Source organism: Protobothrops mucrosquamatus, unplaced genomic scaffold (assembly GCF_001527695.2).
Source record: "Protobothrops mucrosquamatus isolate PMUCROS unplaced genomic scaffold, P.Mucros_1.0 scaffold2441, whole genome shotgun sequence".
In the NCBI taxonomy this organism is placed as follows: domain Eukaryota; kingdom Metazoa; phylum Chordata; class Lepidosauria; order Squamata; family Viperidae; genus Protobothrops; species Protobothrops mucrosquamatus.
In genome coordinates this window covers 50,858-66,852 of record NW_015388513.1, presented here as the reverse complement: position 1 = coordinate 66,852, position 15,995 = coordinate 50,858, and the positions used below count along the sequence as shown (strand labels likewise).

At 39.2% G+C, this 15,995-nt stretch overlaps 2 protein-coding genes across 2 annotated transcripts; both read left to right on the top strand.

The window, feature by feature from the left end:
• The first annotated feature begins 6,126 nt into the window (after positions 1 to 6,126).
• On the top strand, positions 6,127 to 7,285 carry LOC107295664 (proto-oncogene Mas-like). The gene has a single exon (XM_015824985.2). It carries the CDS (start codon positions 6,127 to 6,129, stop codon positions 7,000 to 7,002), a length of 876 nt encoding a protein of 291 aa, XP_015680471.2. The 3' UTR covers positions 7,003 to 7,285.
• A 3,624-nt stretch (positions 7,286 to 10,909) lies between these two features.
• LOC107295663 (proto-oncogene Mas-like) lies at positions 10,910 to 13,896 on the top strand. The gene is made up of 2 exons (XM_015824984.1): positions 10,910 to 10,937; positions 12,941 to 13,896. The coding sequence occupies exons 1-2, from the start codon at positions 10,910 to 10,912 to the stop codon at positions 13,894 to 13,896; spliced, it is 984 nt and encodes a 327-aa protein (XP_015680470.1).
• Positions 13,897 to 15,995: the final 2,099 nt, after the last annotated feature.

Genomic DNA, 15,995 nt, shown 5'->3' with positions numbered 1-15,995 from the left:
GTGCCTCATTTAATTATAACTATGACTTACGACTGCGATTCTAGAACACTAGAGCAACACACCAGGGCAGGGCATGAAATAGTTGTTTCCAACACAAAAACTGGACTGGTCAGTACTCTCTCTTAAATCAGACTGCAGCAACTTGTTTCAATTAAGGGAGTTGATCTCTGCTTGGCAAGGAGCCTCATTGAGCTTCTTTGCTTTGCTCTCTGCTCTAATCCCGGAGGCCCAGGGTTTGGATGCCATATTTCACTATCTGATCTTAATAATAATAATAATAAAGTTGGAAGGGACCTTGGAGGTCATCTAGTCCAACCCCCTGCTCAGGCAGGAAACCCTATACCATTTCAGACTAATGGCTGTTTAGTCTCTTCTTAAAAACTTCCAGTGTTGGAGCATTCACCACTTCTGGAGGAAGGTTGTTCCACTGGTTAATTGTTCTCACTGTCAGGAAGTTTCTCCTTAGTTCTTGGTTGCTTCTCTCCTTGATTTGTTTCTATTTCTAATAAGCTTCTGGTGATTCCTGTCTTGGTGCCTCCTGGGGCTGAAATTCTGCTGGTTCAGGTGGTGCAGTTTCTTTAGGGTCAGAGTCCGACCCCTGGTGTAAGGCAGTGATTGCTCAAGCTTATACACAAGAATCTTGTCACCAAAAGTTCAAATCTGAATCAGAGCCAGATAAGCATCAACGGAATTCAAGGTGAGCTGAATATGGATCCTTTTGGGGGACATAACAACTGTAGGCTGATTATTTACTTAACTCTCTCTCTCCACCAGTTTTGCCTGTTCTTCTCCTACATTTTCATGCATTTTAATATTCATCCATTATGGTTAATGGGATAAGGGAAAGGTATTACGGATTTACCACATGTGGTGGGATGTACATTATCACAGGAGGGAGGGGGTCTTCGCCAAGGAGTAATAGGCACGTCGACCAAGAATCCTTGGAATGAAGGAAGAGGCACAGGGTGGACCCTCCTGCAGCCTTTCACAGAGTATATATAATAGGTATGTATATTGTGCTCTAGTCTGGCAAGATTCCTGCCAATGGGTGAGCAACAATAAAGAAACTGATCCGAGTAAACCTCTGTGTCTTTCTTGGTTCCTTGCTCCTGACACCACCTTGTTTTTAAGAGAATGTCAAAGGAAAGTAGAAAGAAAGAGACCCACCAGTACCTTCCCCAAAGGCCATGGGGACCTATTGCTCCCTTTAGGAATCTTCACCTTCCAGACACACACAAAAAAAAGTCCTTCCAGGTTTTGTCTGTTTGGTTGAACCAACCAGAAAAAAGACTGCATTTGGTTAAATATATATCCTCACCAGCAAGATTGGCACACAGCACTAAACAGTCAAAATGGTGGAAGCCTACATTGTTTCTTGGAGCATTAGCTTAACAAGCCACTCAGAGTCACCTTAATGCAGATATAGGCAGCATACAAACTTAATAAATAATAAAAGTATATTGCTGTCACAGTTAACAATGGCTACCATAAGATGCTCTTCCTCTAAGTGTCTCGTTTCCAGGAATTTGAGATCCATGTTAATCTGCATCTCAGGCTGGTACATTTTGGTTTATTCTTCTTTAAGATAAGATTATATCGTTAACTGCTTCTTTTGCATGCTTTCTGCAAAGTTGCAAAATTCAGAGAAGAACATCAGACAAGTTATTTTTATTTCTCTCAAAAAGTTTGCAACTTGGTCCAGCTCAGTTCCTCTTTCTGACTGTAACTGCATCAAGTGCCAACTACCGGGATTCACTGGAAAAAGATCTTAGATTCCCAAAGAGACCAGCTGGTTCCATCTGGAGATTCTTCCCATTATCACCAGGTATGTCTGCAGTAAAGGCAGAGTTTGTGTTGGAGTAATTTATTATCTGCAAAATGTTCCTTTTTGAGACCAGGGTAGGACTAGGAGTTCATTAGTATGGGGTCAGCTAATCCAGAAGAGGCTTCTGCCCCTTAATGGAGCTCAATTGAGCAGCATTTTTTTCCTGTATGGTATGATAACAATCTTCTCATATCTGACTTCAGTCAATCTTAATAAGTATAGAATCAAGATCATGTGAAGTGTTGATACCACTTTACAATGCCTTGGTAAGGCCACACTTGGAATACTGCATCCAGTTTTGGTCACCACGATGTAAAAAAGATGTTGAGACTCTAGAAAGAGTGCAGAGAAGAGCAACAAAGACGATTAGGGGACTTGAGGCTAATACATACAAGGAACGGTTGCTGGAATTAGGTATGTCTTGTTTAATGAAGAGAAGGACGAGGGGGGACATGATAGCAGTGTTCCAATATCTCAGGCGCTGCCACATAGAAGAGGAAGTCAAGCTATTCTCCAAAGTGCCTGAAGCCAGGACAAGAAGCAACGGAAGGAAACTAACCAAAGAGAGAAGCAACCTAGAACTAATGAGAAACTTCCTGACAGTTAGAACAATTAACCAGTGGTACAACCTGCCTCCAGAAGCTGTGAATGCAACACTGCAGGTTTTTAAGAAGAGACTGGACAATCTTTTGTCTGGAATGGTATAGGGTTTCCTGCCTGAGCAGGGGGTTGGACTAGATTTATTTATTTATTTATTTATTTTATTTATTTATTTATTTTATTTTATTTTATTTTTACCCCGCCCTTCTCCTTACGGACTCAGGGCGGCTAACAGCCTAATAAAAGACAGATACAAAAATACCAAAGTACTATCATTAAAAACATAATTAAAAGGAAATATTAATTTGGCCTTTGTAGTTTAAAAATTATTTTAAAACCCAGCTAAAAATTACCCCTTAGGCCAGTCCTGCTAGCTGAAATAGCCATGTCTTAAGGGCGCGGCGGAAGGAAGGGAGATCCGGGATAACCCTGATCTCTGGGGGTCATCTTGGAGATGACCTCCAAGGTCCTTTCAACTATTATTATTATTATTATTATTATTATTATTATTATTGTTGTTGTTGTTGTTGTTGTTGTTGTTGTTGTTGTTGTTGTTGTTGTTGTTGAAGAGCCGTGGTGGAGCAGTGGTTAGAATGCAGTAGTACAGATTAATTCTGCCAACTGCCAGCAGTTCGAGTCTCATCGACTCAAGGTTGACTCAGCTTTCTATCTTTCCTAGGTCAGTAAAATGAGGACCTAGATTGTTGGGGGCAACAGACTGACTCTGTACACCACTTAGAGAGGGCTGTAAAGTGCTATGAAATGGTATACACGTCTAAGTGCTAATTGCTATAAAATAGCTAGGAACATCGAAGCATTTTAAACAGTGTTTGGAGCATTTTGTTTTAGAGCAAAATTTGAAATGAGGAAATCTGTTCATTCAGCTGCTCCCAGCTAATAACTAAGATCCATAAAAAATGGTTTAACTCTTTTAATCCATGAGTTATTTCGTCAGGTCATCTCTACAGAGAGCTGTTGCTATTGTTAATTTTTTCTAATCTCATACCACTAATTGTTAGCTTATATCATTCCGGGAAAAAAATCTTATTTTTTAAAATTCCCTTTTAATGGTTGTTTGTCTTTTGGCCTTTTGATTTGTTTGGTTTTAAATTGTAAATAAATTTTATTGCTTGATTGAAAGGTAGGAAGGGCTACCCTTGTTTTGTGCGAATGGCAAACCGACAATGGCTTTGAATTCCCCAAGAACACAATTCCTTTCAGCCATTTTGATGGTCAGAAGTTCGTTTTCTTTTAATAATTGTATTTTCCCTTCAATTACAGTGCTCCGGGTTGTCCACCTTATCCACGGATTTGAAGTGTTCTAAGCAAGCAAACACTTTTTGCATAATGGAGGAGGAATTTGATTACTCAGGAGGTATGAACAGCATGAAAACTATATTATATAACATATTTCCTTTCCTTTGTGGGTACTATTGATAACGAAAACCTCAAGGGTTCATGAGCTTATTCCAGAATTGAGACTCTAGGAGCAAATCATGAGTTGGGAATTGCATTGGCATTTTGAAAACATTCAGTGGGTGCATTCACAAAATGGCCTGTGATGGAATTATTCATATAGTAAGCCTTACGGTGAATTTAAGAATATCAACACACTGATACCTGTCACTTCCTACAGGCAACGTCAACCTGGAATTGAAGGGATGAAATCAACCTCTTTGTTCTTTAATTGGGAAAAAAAAAAGATTAGATGCCCAGAAGAATTTCTATAAATGAAGGAATAACAAGAGTGGGGAAAATACTTTCCTTTTTAAAATGAGCACTTTTAAAATTATTTTGAGTTAATTATCAGGTTAAATAATTAGAGGATCACAAAGACTGATTATTGGCAAATAGCTATCTGGGCAACGATGGGGGAAAAATCTATTGGGGATTATTTTATTTATACATTCGGAGACTCCCATTCAGAAAGAAACGAATTAATGTGGATGAAGTTTATAAAGCACATTAACGTTTTTCTGCCTGCCAGAGGCGTAGCGTGGGGGGTGCAGGGGGGGCCGGCCGCACCGGGCGCAACATCTGGGGGGCGCGCTCGCACTCGCAGCTCTCTGCCCCTGCCTGGCTCACTCACTCTCTCTGCAGTGCTGGCTGTGCGAATCTGATCCGAGCCGCCGGGTCGCCGACGCCGCCCACTGTGGAGGGGGGGGTGCCTTGCCCCGGGTGCTGACAACCCACGCTACGCCACTGCTGCCTGCTGTTATTGATCAAAATAATGGTTTACTATTATTGCTTCCTTAGGTAATGTATCATTCCCAAAAATATACCATGACTTCCCTGATATTTGGGAGACATACAACAGGTAAGTGTATTATGATACAAAACATTTTCTTTGCAGGAATGGAGTTAGCCATCCAGTTGTTTCATAATATTCCGAAAGGAGAATTGCTTTGTTGCTCAGCCCATTTGTGACCGATGGAACAGGATGCCTTTCTTTTGAAGGGAATCTTCCGTGGTGGAGGTTGCTCAACTCTCCATGTAATCTCACCACATAATCAGGAGAACATTTCTGCTTTGTTGGTCTTTGTTGAAATCCATGGGACTTTCTTGATTTTAGGACAAGTCTCACATATGCTGTCCACCTATACACCCACAACCTTTTTTCTTTGCTTGGGAAAAAGGCCATCAACTCATGATCTCCAGAACCTTTGATCATAACTTTCTCTAACCTACAATCAGTAGACATCTGCCATAAGGAGGACATGTGCTACTGGTTGCCCTCGTTTTCACCAACCGACAGATGGAGTTTAAAATTGTCTTGAGTTTTTGAGTGCCAAAGTAAACAGCTTTTGTCTAATAAATGCTAAGTATAGTTATTGGAGTTAACAAACTTTGACTGAAATTGACAAGATCTTAATCAATTACACACTGAAAACTAGTGCTAGCATGTTCTTCTCAAAGTGCATTTCACATTGTGTGCCTGTTTGCACACTTGTAATCCCTTACTCTCTAAAGCAGGGATCCCTAACCCCTGGTCCGTGGCCACAGCTTGCCAGAAACCGGGCTGCACAAACAAGTGAAGCCCCACCTGCAGGATGCAGGCAACACACAAAGATACTCCTCCCCCCACCCAGTCCACAGAAAACCCCCTCTCCATGGAACCTGTCCCTGGTGCCCAAAAGGTTGGGGGCCGTTATTCTAAAATGTAAATATTAAACAATTAGTGTGTCTTCCCCCCCATATTTGTTCTCCTTTCCAATTGTTTGTGTTGTCCTTTGCCTGTTCAAATACCAGGTAACCCTACTCTGCCCTCAGCCACAATGGCTAATAAAGGGAATTGGTGCCAGTTGTTCTGAAATGGACTTTGAAGGTTTTTGCATAGGATCACGATTGAATGTAGCAATTCTCCAACCTTGCAAGAAATGTTAATTTTAGGGATGTAATTACCATCAGGCGGTCAAAAAGGAGATACATGTTGATATGTGTAAGTTAGAAAATGTGTATGTGTGTGCATTTGTGTGTGTATGTATGTATGTACAATATAAAAGTATGTATTTCGCCAACAAGGACTGATTCTCTTTCTGTCTCTTTTTGATATTAGTATACGTGAGGGGCTGTTAATTCCTGTGACTGAGGCTGAAATTTCTGGGAGTGGTTCTGAAATGACCAACTTTCCGTCCAATACTACTAAAATTGCTCTAAATATTTCTGAAATGGCAGAATTTTTTTCTTCACCTTACGCTCAAATGTTCGATAATTTAACACGAAATCTTATCAATGGGTTCATTGCCCTTATTTGCATTTTAGGCCTGATAGGAAATGGAAGGACCATTTATCTCCTGGCCTTTTCCATTAAGAGAAATTCTTTCACCACCTACATCCTGAATCTCTCCATCGCTGATTTTGGGGTCCTCGCATCCCTCATCACGGCAGCTACATTTCTGACAGTCTTAACTCTGAGTCAAAGAACACACGTTGTTTATACCATTTTCTTCCTACTTTTTGAGTTTTTTTTCTTCACCTATTCTGCTAGCCAATTTCTGCTGATGGCCATCAGCCTGGACAGGTGTGTGGCTGTCCTCTTCCCACTCTGGCATCGCTGCCATCGTCCTCCATATTTGTCCACCCTGGTTTGTGGCCTCATCTGGATCCTCTCCTTCCTGCTCTCTGCAGTGCACTTCATTCTCCACCAGACCAGAAACAAAAGAAGTTCACCTTTCCTTTATCAACTAATTGTGAATGGTTTACTTTGTACGCCTATCATGGTTGTATCCACTGTGACCCTCTGGATTCACATGAGATCTAAATCACAACGCAATCAAAGGAAGTTGCTCTCCACCATCTTGCTGGCTCTCCTCTTCTTCCTTCTCTTTTCTCTCCCAATGAATGTCTTTTATGTCATTGAATATTTTGATACCTATAATCTCCTCCTGATGACCATTGGGATAGGATGTGCCTCTCTCAACAGCAGCATCAACCCTCTCCTTTATTTCTTCGTTGGAAGGATGAAAAGAGGAAAGGTCCATCCCAGAACATCATACAAAGTTGCTCTACAAAGAGTCTTCAAGGATGAGAAGGGCAGCCCAGAAGAGAAGCAAACCATGAAGAAAGACCAGTTGTGAAGGGTCGTAAATATGGCATATAAAATATTTGAAGCTACAGGATTATTTTGGTCATAAAACATGCTTTCCTTAAGAATATACAGAATGGATACAATTTACTGAGCAAAGTACTTAAAAACAAAGATATGGAAGCAGGAAGTATTGCTGTGTCTGTATTTTAAATCTGTAGCACTTGTTTCCCGGAAATGTTTTAGTTGATATATTTCCTTTTTATTTCATTGTAACTACTGTTGGGAATATGTCTTACCTGAGGAATTTTTTAAAATGTGTAATTTATTTTATGCATTTTTCTTTGTGACATGCACATTTATATATCTATAATGGAGATGAAAGAGAAGGGAAAAATCTGCCATAGAGGTTACGGTTTCTTGAAATAAAACATGTCATTTTTGATCCTGAAAAATTTCAGACATAATATCATTCAATTATATTTTAAAATAAGATTTCAAAATTAATAATCATTAATTAGTGGCTTTCTTTCTTGACTAAAGATATATCGCTTCTATCATTTTAAGACTTTCTTCCTGCCGATCTTTTATACGCATTTCAAGACCTTATTTATAACTGGCACCCACCTCACCTGGCAAAGTTCTAGAATAGAAGGACATTAGTAGACCTTCCTTCTCATTCCCAAACCTCATCTGGGTTTGTATTCTGTAATTTTGTAAATATGGCTACTTTTGGAACAGAGAGTTTTATAAAGGTTTGTGTGTGTGTGTGTGTATTTCTATAGATGATAGATAGATGATAGATAGATGAAAGAGAGAGAGAGAGGGGGGGGTGATGATATGATAATGAGATAGAGATAGAGATGATACAGATAGATAGACAGAGAGAGATGTAGGTAACTAATAATATTAATATTAGGGTCTAGAAATAGAAATAATAGAAATAAATAGAAATAGAAATAGAAAGTAGTTTTTCAAAATATTTTTCCACTTTATGTATTTTACAATTTTTTCAGGTTTTGTTTGCATTCTACCCTTTCTATGCTGGTCTATGACCAAAATAAATATTTCATTTGATTTGTGTTATGGAATTGGAGACATGTTTGCAGCAGGGAAAGCCTGTTCCCCATGGAGCTAAAAGGCAAATCAGTCCTTGAATCATTGGTATGCAGAAAGAGGATCAGAGGGATCATCTCTAAAACCTTCATAGGATTTATCTGACAGATATGCTGAGTGTGCTTTACTCTGGCAAGATTCCTGTCTATTGGCAAACAGAATAACGAAATTATTCTTAGAAACTTGTTGTATTGTTCTTGATTTCCTGCACTTGACCATTTCATAGATATGCCAGCAGCTGCATCATGAATTATTATTATTATTTTCTTTTCTGAAGTCTACCTACAGAGGGAAAGGATTACCATCTTGAAAAGACCTCTTGGCACCTGTGTGGTAGTGGAACCTGGGGCTGCCCCCACAACTGTCATTGTGCAATGTGTCCAAAACATAGATGGAAGTGAGATGGGTGGGGTGAATGAGTCTTACCTGGGAATCCCTTGATTTAATGACTTGAGTGATCATTTAACAATTGCAACTGGAAGTGCTGGGATTCTTGTTGTTGAATAAGGAGTCACATGGTGCCTCATTTAATTATAACTACGACTTACGATTGCAATTCTAGAACACTAGAGCAACACACCAGGGCAGGACATGAAATAGTTGTTTCCAACACAAAAACTGGACTGGTCAGTACTCTCTTTTAAATCAGACTACTGCTCCTTCCAGGAATTATCTCATTCCAGTCGCAAAAAAAAAAGTCCTTCAAGCTGTTGTCTGTTTGGTTGAACCAACCAGAAGAAAGACTGCATTTGCTTAAATATATATCCTCACCAGCAAGATTGGCACACAGGACTAAACGGTCAAAATGGTGGAAGCCTGCATTGTTTCTTGAAGCATTAGCTTAACAAGCCACTCGGCGTCACCTTAATGGAGATATAGGCAGCATACAAACTTAATAAATAATAAAAGTATATTGTTGTCACAATTAACAATGGCTGCCATAAGATGTTCTTCCTTTAAGTGGCTGGTTTCCAAGAATTTGAGATCCATGTTAATCTGCATCTCAGGCTGGTACATTTTGGTTGATTCTTCTTTAAGATATGACTATATCGTTAACTGCTTCTTTTGCATGCTTTCTGCAAAGTTGCAAAATTCAGAGAAGAACATCAGACAAGTTATTTTTATTTCTCTCAGAAAGTTTGCAACTTGGTCCAGCTCAATTCCTCTTTTTGACTGTAAGTGCATCAAATGCCAACTAATGGGATTCACTGGAAAAAGTTCTCATTCTTAGATTCCCAAAGAGACCAACTGGTTCCATCTGGAGATTCTTCTCATCATCACCAGGTACGTCTGCAGGAAAAGCAGAGTTTGTGTTAGGGTCATTTATTATCTGCAAAATGTTCCTTTTTGAGACCAGGGTAGGACTAGGAGCCCATTAGTATGGAGTCAGCTAATCCAGCACGGTCTTCTGCCCCATAACGGAACTCAATTTAGCAGCAATTGTTTTTCCCAGGATGGTATGATACCAGCAGTGGTGGGATTCAAATATGTGAACAACGAGTTCTTTGTGTGGATGCCACATCTGCAAGTCCGTTCTGGGCTTGGGTGACTAAACATTAGCTACCGGTTCTGCCAAACTGGTGCAAACCGGCTGAATCCCACCACTGGATACCAGTCTTCCCATCACTGACTTCAGTAAATCCTAATATGTATTGAAGAGATGTGGTGGTGCAGTGGTTAGAATGCAGTAGTGTAGGTTAATTCTGCCGACTGCCAACAGTTTGATTCTCACCGACTGGAGGTTGACTCAGCCTTCCATCTTTCTGAGGTCGGTAAAATGAGGACCTAGATTGTTGGGGGCAATAGGCTGACTCTGTAAACTGCTTAGAGAGGGCTGTAAAGTGCTATGAAGTGGGATACAAGTCTAAGTGCTGTTGCTGTAAAATAGCTAGGAGCCTCAAAGCATTTTAAACAGTGTTGGAGCATTTTGATTTGGGTATGCAAATGAGCAAAGAGCAAAACCTGAACATAAGGAGAACTGTTCATTCAGCTGCTCCCAGCTAAAAACTAATATATATACTACTCCCAGAAGCACGAAGCTGAAGACACCAGCCTGAAGATGACGAATGTGACTTCGTCAAAACGTCGCCAGGACACTTCCAATTTTACGCGGGAGAAAACCCGAATGACCAAAGACCTACATACAAACACCCGCGAAAACCTCAGAAAACATATATATATATATATAAATATTTTAACCCATGAGTTTAATAATAATAATAGAAATAGAAATAATAGAAATAATAGAAATAATAGAAATAATAGAAATAGAAATAGAAATAGAAATAGAAATAGAAATAGAAATAGAAATAGAAATAGAAATAGAAATAGAAATAGAAATAGAAATAGAAATAGAAATAGAAATAGAAATAGAAAGACTGTGGCAAAAGCAAGCAAGGATAGTACCAATAGTAATAGGCACCTTAGGTGCCATCCCAAAACAACTTGAGCACCACTTGAATACCATCGGCATTGATAAATTCGCCATTAGTCAATTGCAACAGGCAGCCTTACTAGGAACTGCTTCCATCCTGTGACGATATCTGTAATACCACCAAACATCCACATCTGTCTATCCCAGGTCCTGGGTAAGGACTTGATAGGTAGACAAAATGCCAAATCCAGTCTGAACATCTGACTGACTGTGCGATGATCCATAATAATAGTAATAGTTTTGTGTGAATGGCAAACCGACAATGGCTTTGAATTCCCCAAGAACACAATTCCTTTCAGCCATTTTGACAGTCAGAAGTTTGTTTTCTTTTAATAATTGTATTTCCCCAGGTTTTCCACCTTATCCACGGATTTGAATGTTTCTAAGCAAGCAAACACTTTTTTGCACAATGAAGCAGCAAATTAATTACTCAAGAGGTATGAACAGCATGAAAACTATATTATATATAACATTTCCTTTCCTTTGTGATAACTGATAACTATTGATAACGAAAACCTCAAGGGTTTATATTGATTTGTGAGCTTATTTAAGAATTGAGACTCTAGGAGCAAATCATGAGTTGGGAATTGCATTGGCATTTTGACAACATTCAGTGGGTGCATTCACAAAATGGCTTCTGATGGAATTGTTCATATAGTAAGCCTTATGGAGAATTTAAGAATATCAACACACTGACGCTTGTCACTTCCTACAGGCAACATCAACCTGGAATTGTCCATTGGAAGGACACAAGGGATGAAATCAACCTCTTTGTTCTTCTTTAATTAGGAAAAAAAAATTAGATGCCCAGAAGCGTTTCTAAAAATGAAAGAATAACAAGAGTGGGGAAAATACTTTCCTTTTTAAAATGAGCACTTTAAAAATTATTTTGAATTAATTATCAGGTTAAATAATTAGAGGATCACAAAGACTGATTATTGGCTAATAGCTATCTGGGCAACGACGGGGGGGAATCTATTGGGGATTATTTTATTTATACATTCGGAGACTCCCATTCAGAAAGAAACAAATCAATGTGGGTGATGTTTCTAAAGCACATTAGCATTTTTGCTGCCTGCTGTTATTGATCAAAATAATGACTGACTATTATTGCTTCCTTAGGTAATACATCAGACTCAAAGATAGAAGACTTATCTTATATTTGGGAGACATACCACTGGTAAGTATATTATGATACAAAATATTTTCTTTGCAGGAATGAGTTAGCCATCCAGTAGTTTCATGATATTCTGAAAGGAGAATTGCTTTGTTGCTCAGCCCATTTATGACTGATGGAACAGGATGCCTTTCTTTTGAAGGGAATCTTCCATGGTGGAGGTTGCACAATTCTCCATGTAATCTCTTCACATAATCAGGAGAACATTTCCACTTCGTTGGTCTTTGTTGAAATCCATGGGACTTTCTTGATTTTAGGACAAGTCTCACATATGCTGTCCACCTATACGCCCACAACCTTTTTCCTTTGCTTGGGAAAAAGGCCATCAGCTCATGATCTCCAGAACCTTTGATTATAACTTTCTCTAACCTACAGTCAGTAGACATCTGCCATAAGGAGGACATGTGCTACTTGTTGCCCTCGTTTCCTCCAACCGACAGATGGAGTTTAAAATTGTCTTGAGTTTTTGAGTACCGAAGTAAACACCTTTTCTCTAATAAATGCTAACTATAGTTATTGGAGTTAACAAACTTTGACTGAAATTGACAAGATCTTAATCAATTACACACTGAAAGCTAACTGCTAGTACTAGCATGTTCCTCTCAAAGTGCATTTCACATTGTGTGCCTGTTTGCACACTTGTAATCCCTTACTCTCTAAAGCAGGGGTCCCCAACGCCTGGTCCGTGGCCATACCTTGCCAGAAACTGGGCCGCGCAAACAAGCGAAGCCCCATCTGCGAGATGCAGGCAACGCGCAAAACCACCCCCCACCCAGTCCACAGAAAAAACCCTGGTGCCCAGAAGGTGGGGGCCATTATCCTAAAGAATGTAAATATTAAATGATTGGTGCATCTTCCCCCTACATTTCTTCTCCTTTCCAATTGTTTGTGTTGCCCTTCTGCCTGTTCAAATAACAGGTAACCCTACTCTGCGCTCAGCCACAATAAACGGAATTGATGTCAGTTGTCCTGAAATAGACTTTGAAGGATTTTGCATAGAAACTTGGGTCACAATTGATTGTAGCAATTCTCCAATCTTGCAAGAAACTTTAATTTTAGGGATGTAATTACCATCAGGCGGTCAAAAATCAGATATCTCTTGATATGTGTAAGTTAAGAAAATGTTTGTGTACGTGTGTTTGTGTGTGTGTGTGTGTGTGTGTGTATGTGTGTTTGTGTGGGTGTATGTATGTACTATATATATGTATTTATTTCTCTAACAAGGACTGATTCTCTTTCTGTCTCTTTTTGTTATTAGGATAGGTCGGGAGACCTTAATTGCTCCAAATATTTCTACAAATATTTCTACAATACCAGAATTCCTTTCTTTTCCTTATGATCAACTGTTCGATAATTTAACACGAAATCTTATCGATGGCTTCATTGTCCTTATTTGCATTTTAGGCCTGGTAGGAAATGGAAGGACCATTTATCTCTTGGCCTTTTCCATTAAGAGAAATTCTTTCACCACCTACATCCTGAATCTCTCCATCGCTGATTTTGGGGTCCTCGCATCCCTCATTATGGCAGAAATATTTGTGACCGTGTTAACTCTGAATCAAAGAACATATGTGGTTGATACCTTTTTCTTCTTATTTTTTGAGCTCTTTTTCTTCACCTATTCTGCTAGCCAGTTTCTGCTGACGGCCATCAGCCTGGACAGGTGTGTGGCTGTCCTCTTCCCACTCTGGCATCGCTGCCATCGTCCTCCATATTTGTCCACCCTGGTTTGTGGCCTCATCTGGATCCTCTCTTTCCTGCTCTCTGCGATGCACTTCATTCTCCACCAGACCAAGACTTTTGGAAGTTCACCTTTGTTATACCAGTTGATTGTGAATGGTTTACTTTGTACACCTCTCATGGCTATGTCCACTGTGACTCTCTGGATTCATATGAGGTCTAAATCGCAACACAGTCAAAGAAAGTTGCTCACCACCATTTTTCTAGCTCTTCTTTTCTTCCTCCTCTTTTCTTTCCCAATGAATGTCTTTTATGTCATTGATTATTTTGATACCTATAATCTCCTCCTGATGACCATTGGGATAGGATGTGCCTCTCTCAACAGCAGCATCAACCCCCTCCTTTATTTCTTCGTTGGGAGGAAGCAGAAAGGAAAGGACCAGCCCAGAGCATCATACAAAGTTGCTCTACAAAGAGTCTTCAAGGATGAGAAGGGCAGCCCAGAAGAGCAGCAAACCGTGAAGGAAGACCAGTTGTGAAGGGTCGTAAATATTGCATATATAATATTTGAAGCTACAGGGTTATTTGGGACATAAAATATGATTTCCTTAAGAATACACAGAATGGATACAATTTACTGAGCAAAGTACTTAAAAAGAAAGATATGGAAGCAGGAAGTATTGCTGTGTCTGTATTTTACAATCTGTAGCACTTGTTTACTGGAAATGTTTTAGTTGATATAGTTCCTTTTTATTTCATAAAACTACTATCAGGACTAAGTCTTACTGAATGAAAGTTTAAAGTTGTGTAACTGATTATATGTATTTTTCTATGTTACATGTTATTATGATGCTACCATGGTACCACTATATAGATGATACAGATGATAAAGAAGAAGAAGAAGAAGAAGAAGAAGAAGAAGAAGAAGAAGAAGAAGAAGAAGAAGAAGAAGAAGAAGAAGAAGAAGAAGAAGAAGAAGAAGAAGAAGAAGAAGAAGAAGAAGAAGAAGAAGAAGAAGAAGAAGAAGAAGAAGAAGAAGAAGAAGGAGAAGGAGAAGAAGAAGAAGAAGAAGAAGAAGAAGAAGAAGAAGAAGAAGAAGAAGAAGAAGAAGAAGAAGAAGAAGAAGAAGAAGAAGAAGAAGAAGAAGAAGAAGAAGAAGAAGAAGAAGAAGAAGAAGAAGAAGAAGAAGAAGAAGAAGAAGAAGAAGAAGAAGAAGAAGATTGATAGAGATAGGTATAAATGATATAGATATATATGTAGATATAGAGAAAGGGAAAGATGTAGATATATAGAGATAGAGAGATATAGATATAGATATAGATATAGATATAGATATAGATATAGATATAGATATAGATATAGATATAGATATAGATATAGATATAGATATAGATATATAGAAATAGATAGTAGTTTTTTCAAAATATTTTTTCACTTTATGTATTTCATTTTTTTAAGCTTTTGTTTGCATTCTACCCTTTCTATGCTGGTCTATGACCAAAATAAATATTTCATTTGATTTGTGTTATGGAATTGGAGACATGTTTGCAGGAGGGAAGGCCTCTTTCTCAAGGAGCTAAAAGGCAAATCAGTCCTTGAGTCATTGGTATGCAGAAAGAGGCTCAGAAGGGATCCTCTCTAAAGCCTGCAAAGGATTTATCTGACAGATATGCTGAGTGTGCTTTACTCTGGCAAGATTCCTGTCTATTGGCAAACAGCAATAAAGAAACTATTCTTAGAAGCTTGTTGTATTGTTCTTGATTTCCTGCACTTGACCATTTCATAGGTATGCCAGCAGCTGCATCATGAATTATTATTATTTTCTTTTCTGAAGTCTACCTACAGAGGGAAAGGATTGCCATCTTGAAAAGACCTCTTGGTGCTGAAGGTCACCTGTGTGGTAGTGGAACCTGGGGCTGCCCCCGCTACTGTCATTGTGCAATGTGTCCAAAAGAACATAAATGGAAGCAGTGCTTTTTTTGTAAAAAAGGGGGAAAAAAGTGCCGGAACTCATACACATCATACATCCCATCTTGCCTACCCTACAAGGTTCCATCCAAAAAAGGTGCCGGAACTCCGTTCTGGGCATTCTATGACAAAAAAAGCCCTGGATGGAAGTGAGATGGGTGGGTGAAGGACACTTACCAGGGACTCCCTCCATTTAATGACTTGAACGATCATTTAACAACTGCAAATATGGTCCTACGTCAAGGACTGTAATATCTTGTATGGTTTATGTTAGAGATTTCATTGGTGAACCAGTCAATATTTACAAGCACAAAATATATGTTTTTCTCCTTTCTTAGTTTGCATTATTATTTTTAGAGAGGTGGTGGTGCAGTGGTTATAGTGCAGTAATCCAGGCTAATTCTGCCGACTGCCAACAGTTTGATTCTCACCGGCTCGAGATTGACTCAGCCTTCCATCTATCTCCAGTTTCTTCTTAAAAACTTCCAGTGTTGGTGCATTCACCGCTTCTGGAGGCAGGTTGTTCTACTGGTTAATTGTTCTAACTGTCAGGAAGTTTCTCCTTAGTTCCAGGTTGCTTCTCTCCTTGATTAGTTTCCATCCGTTGCTTCTTGTCCTGCCTTCAGGAGCCTTGGAGAATAGCTTGACTCCCTCTTCTTTGTGGCAGCCC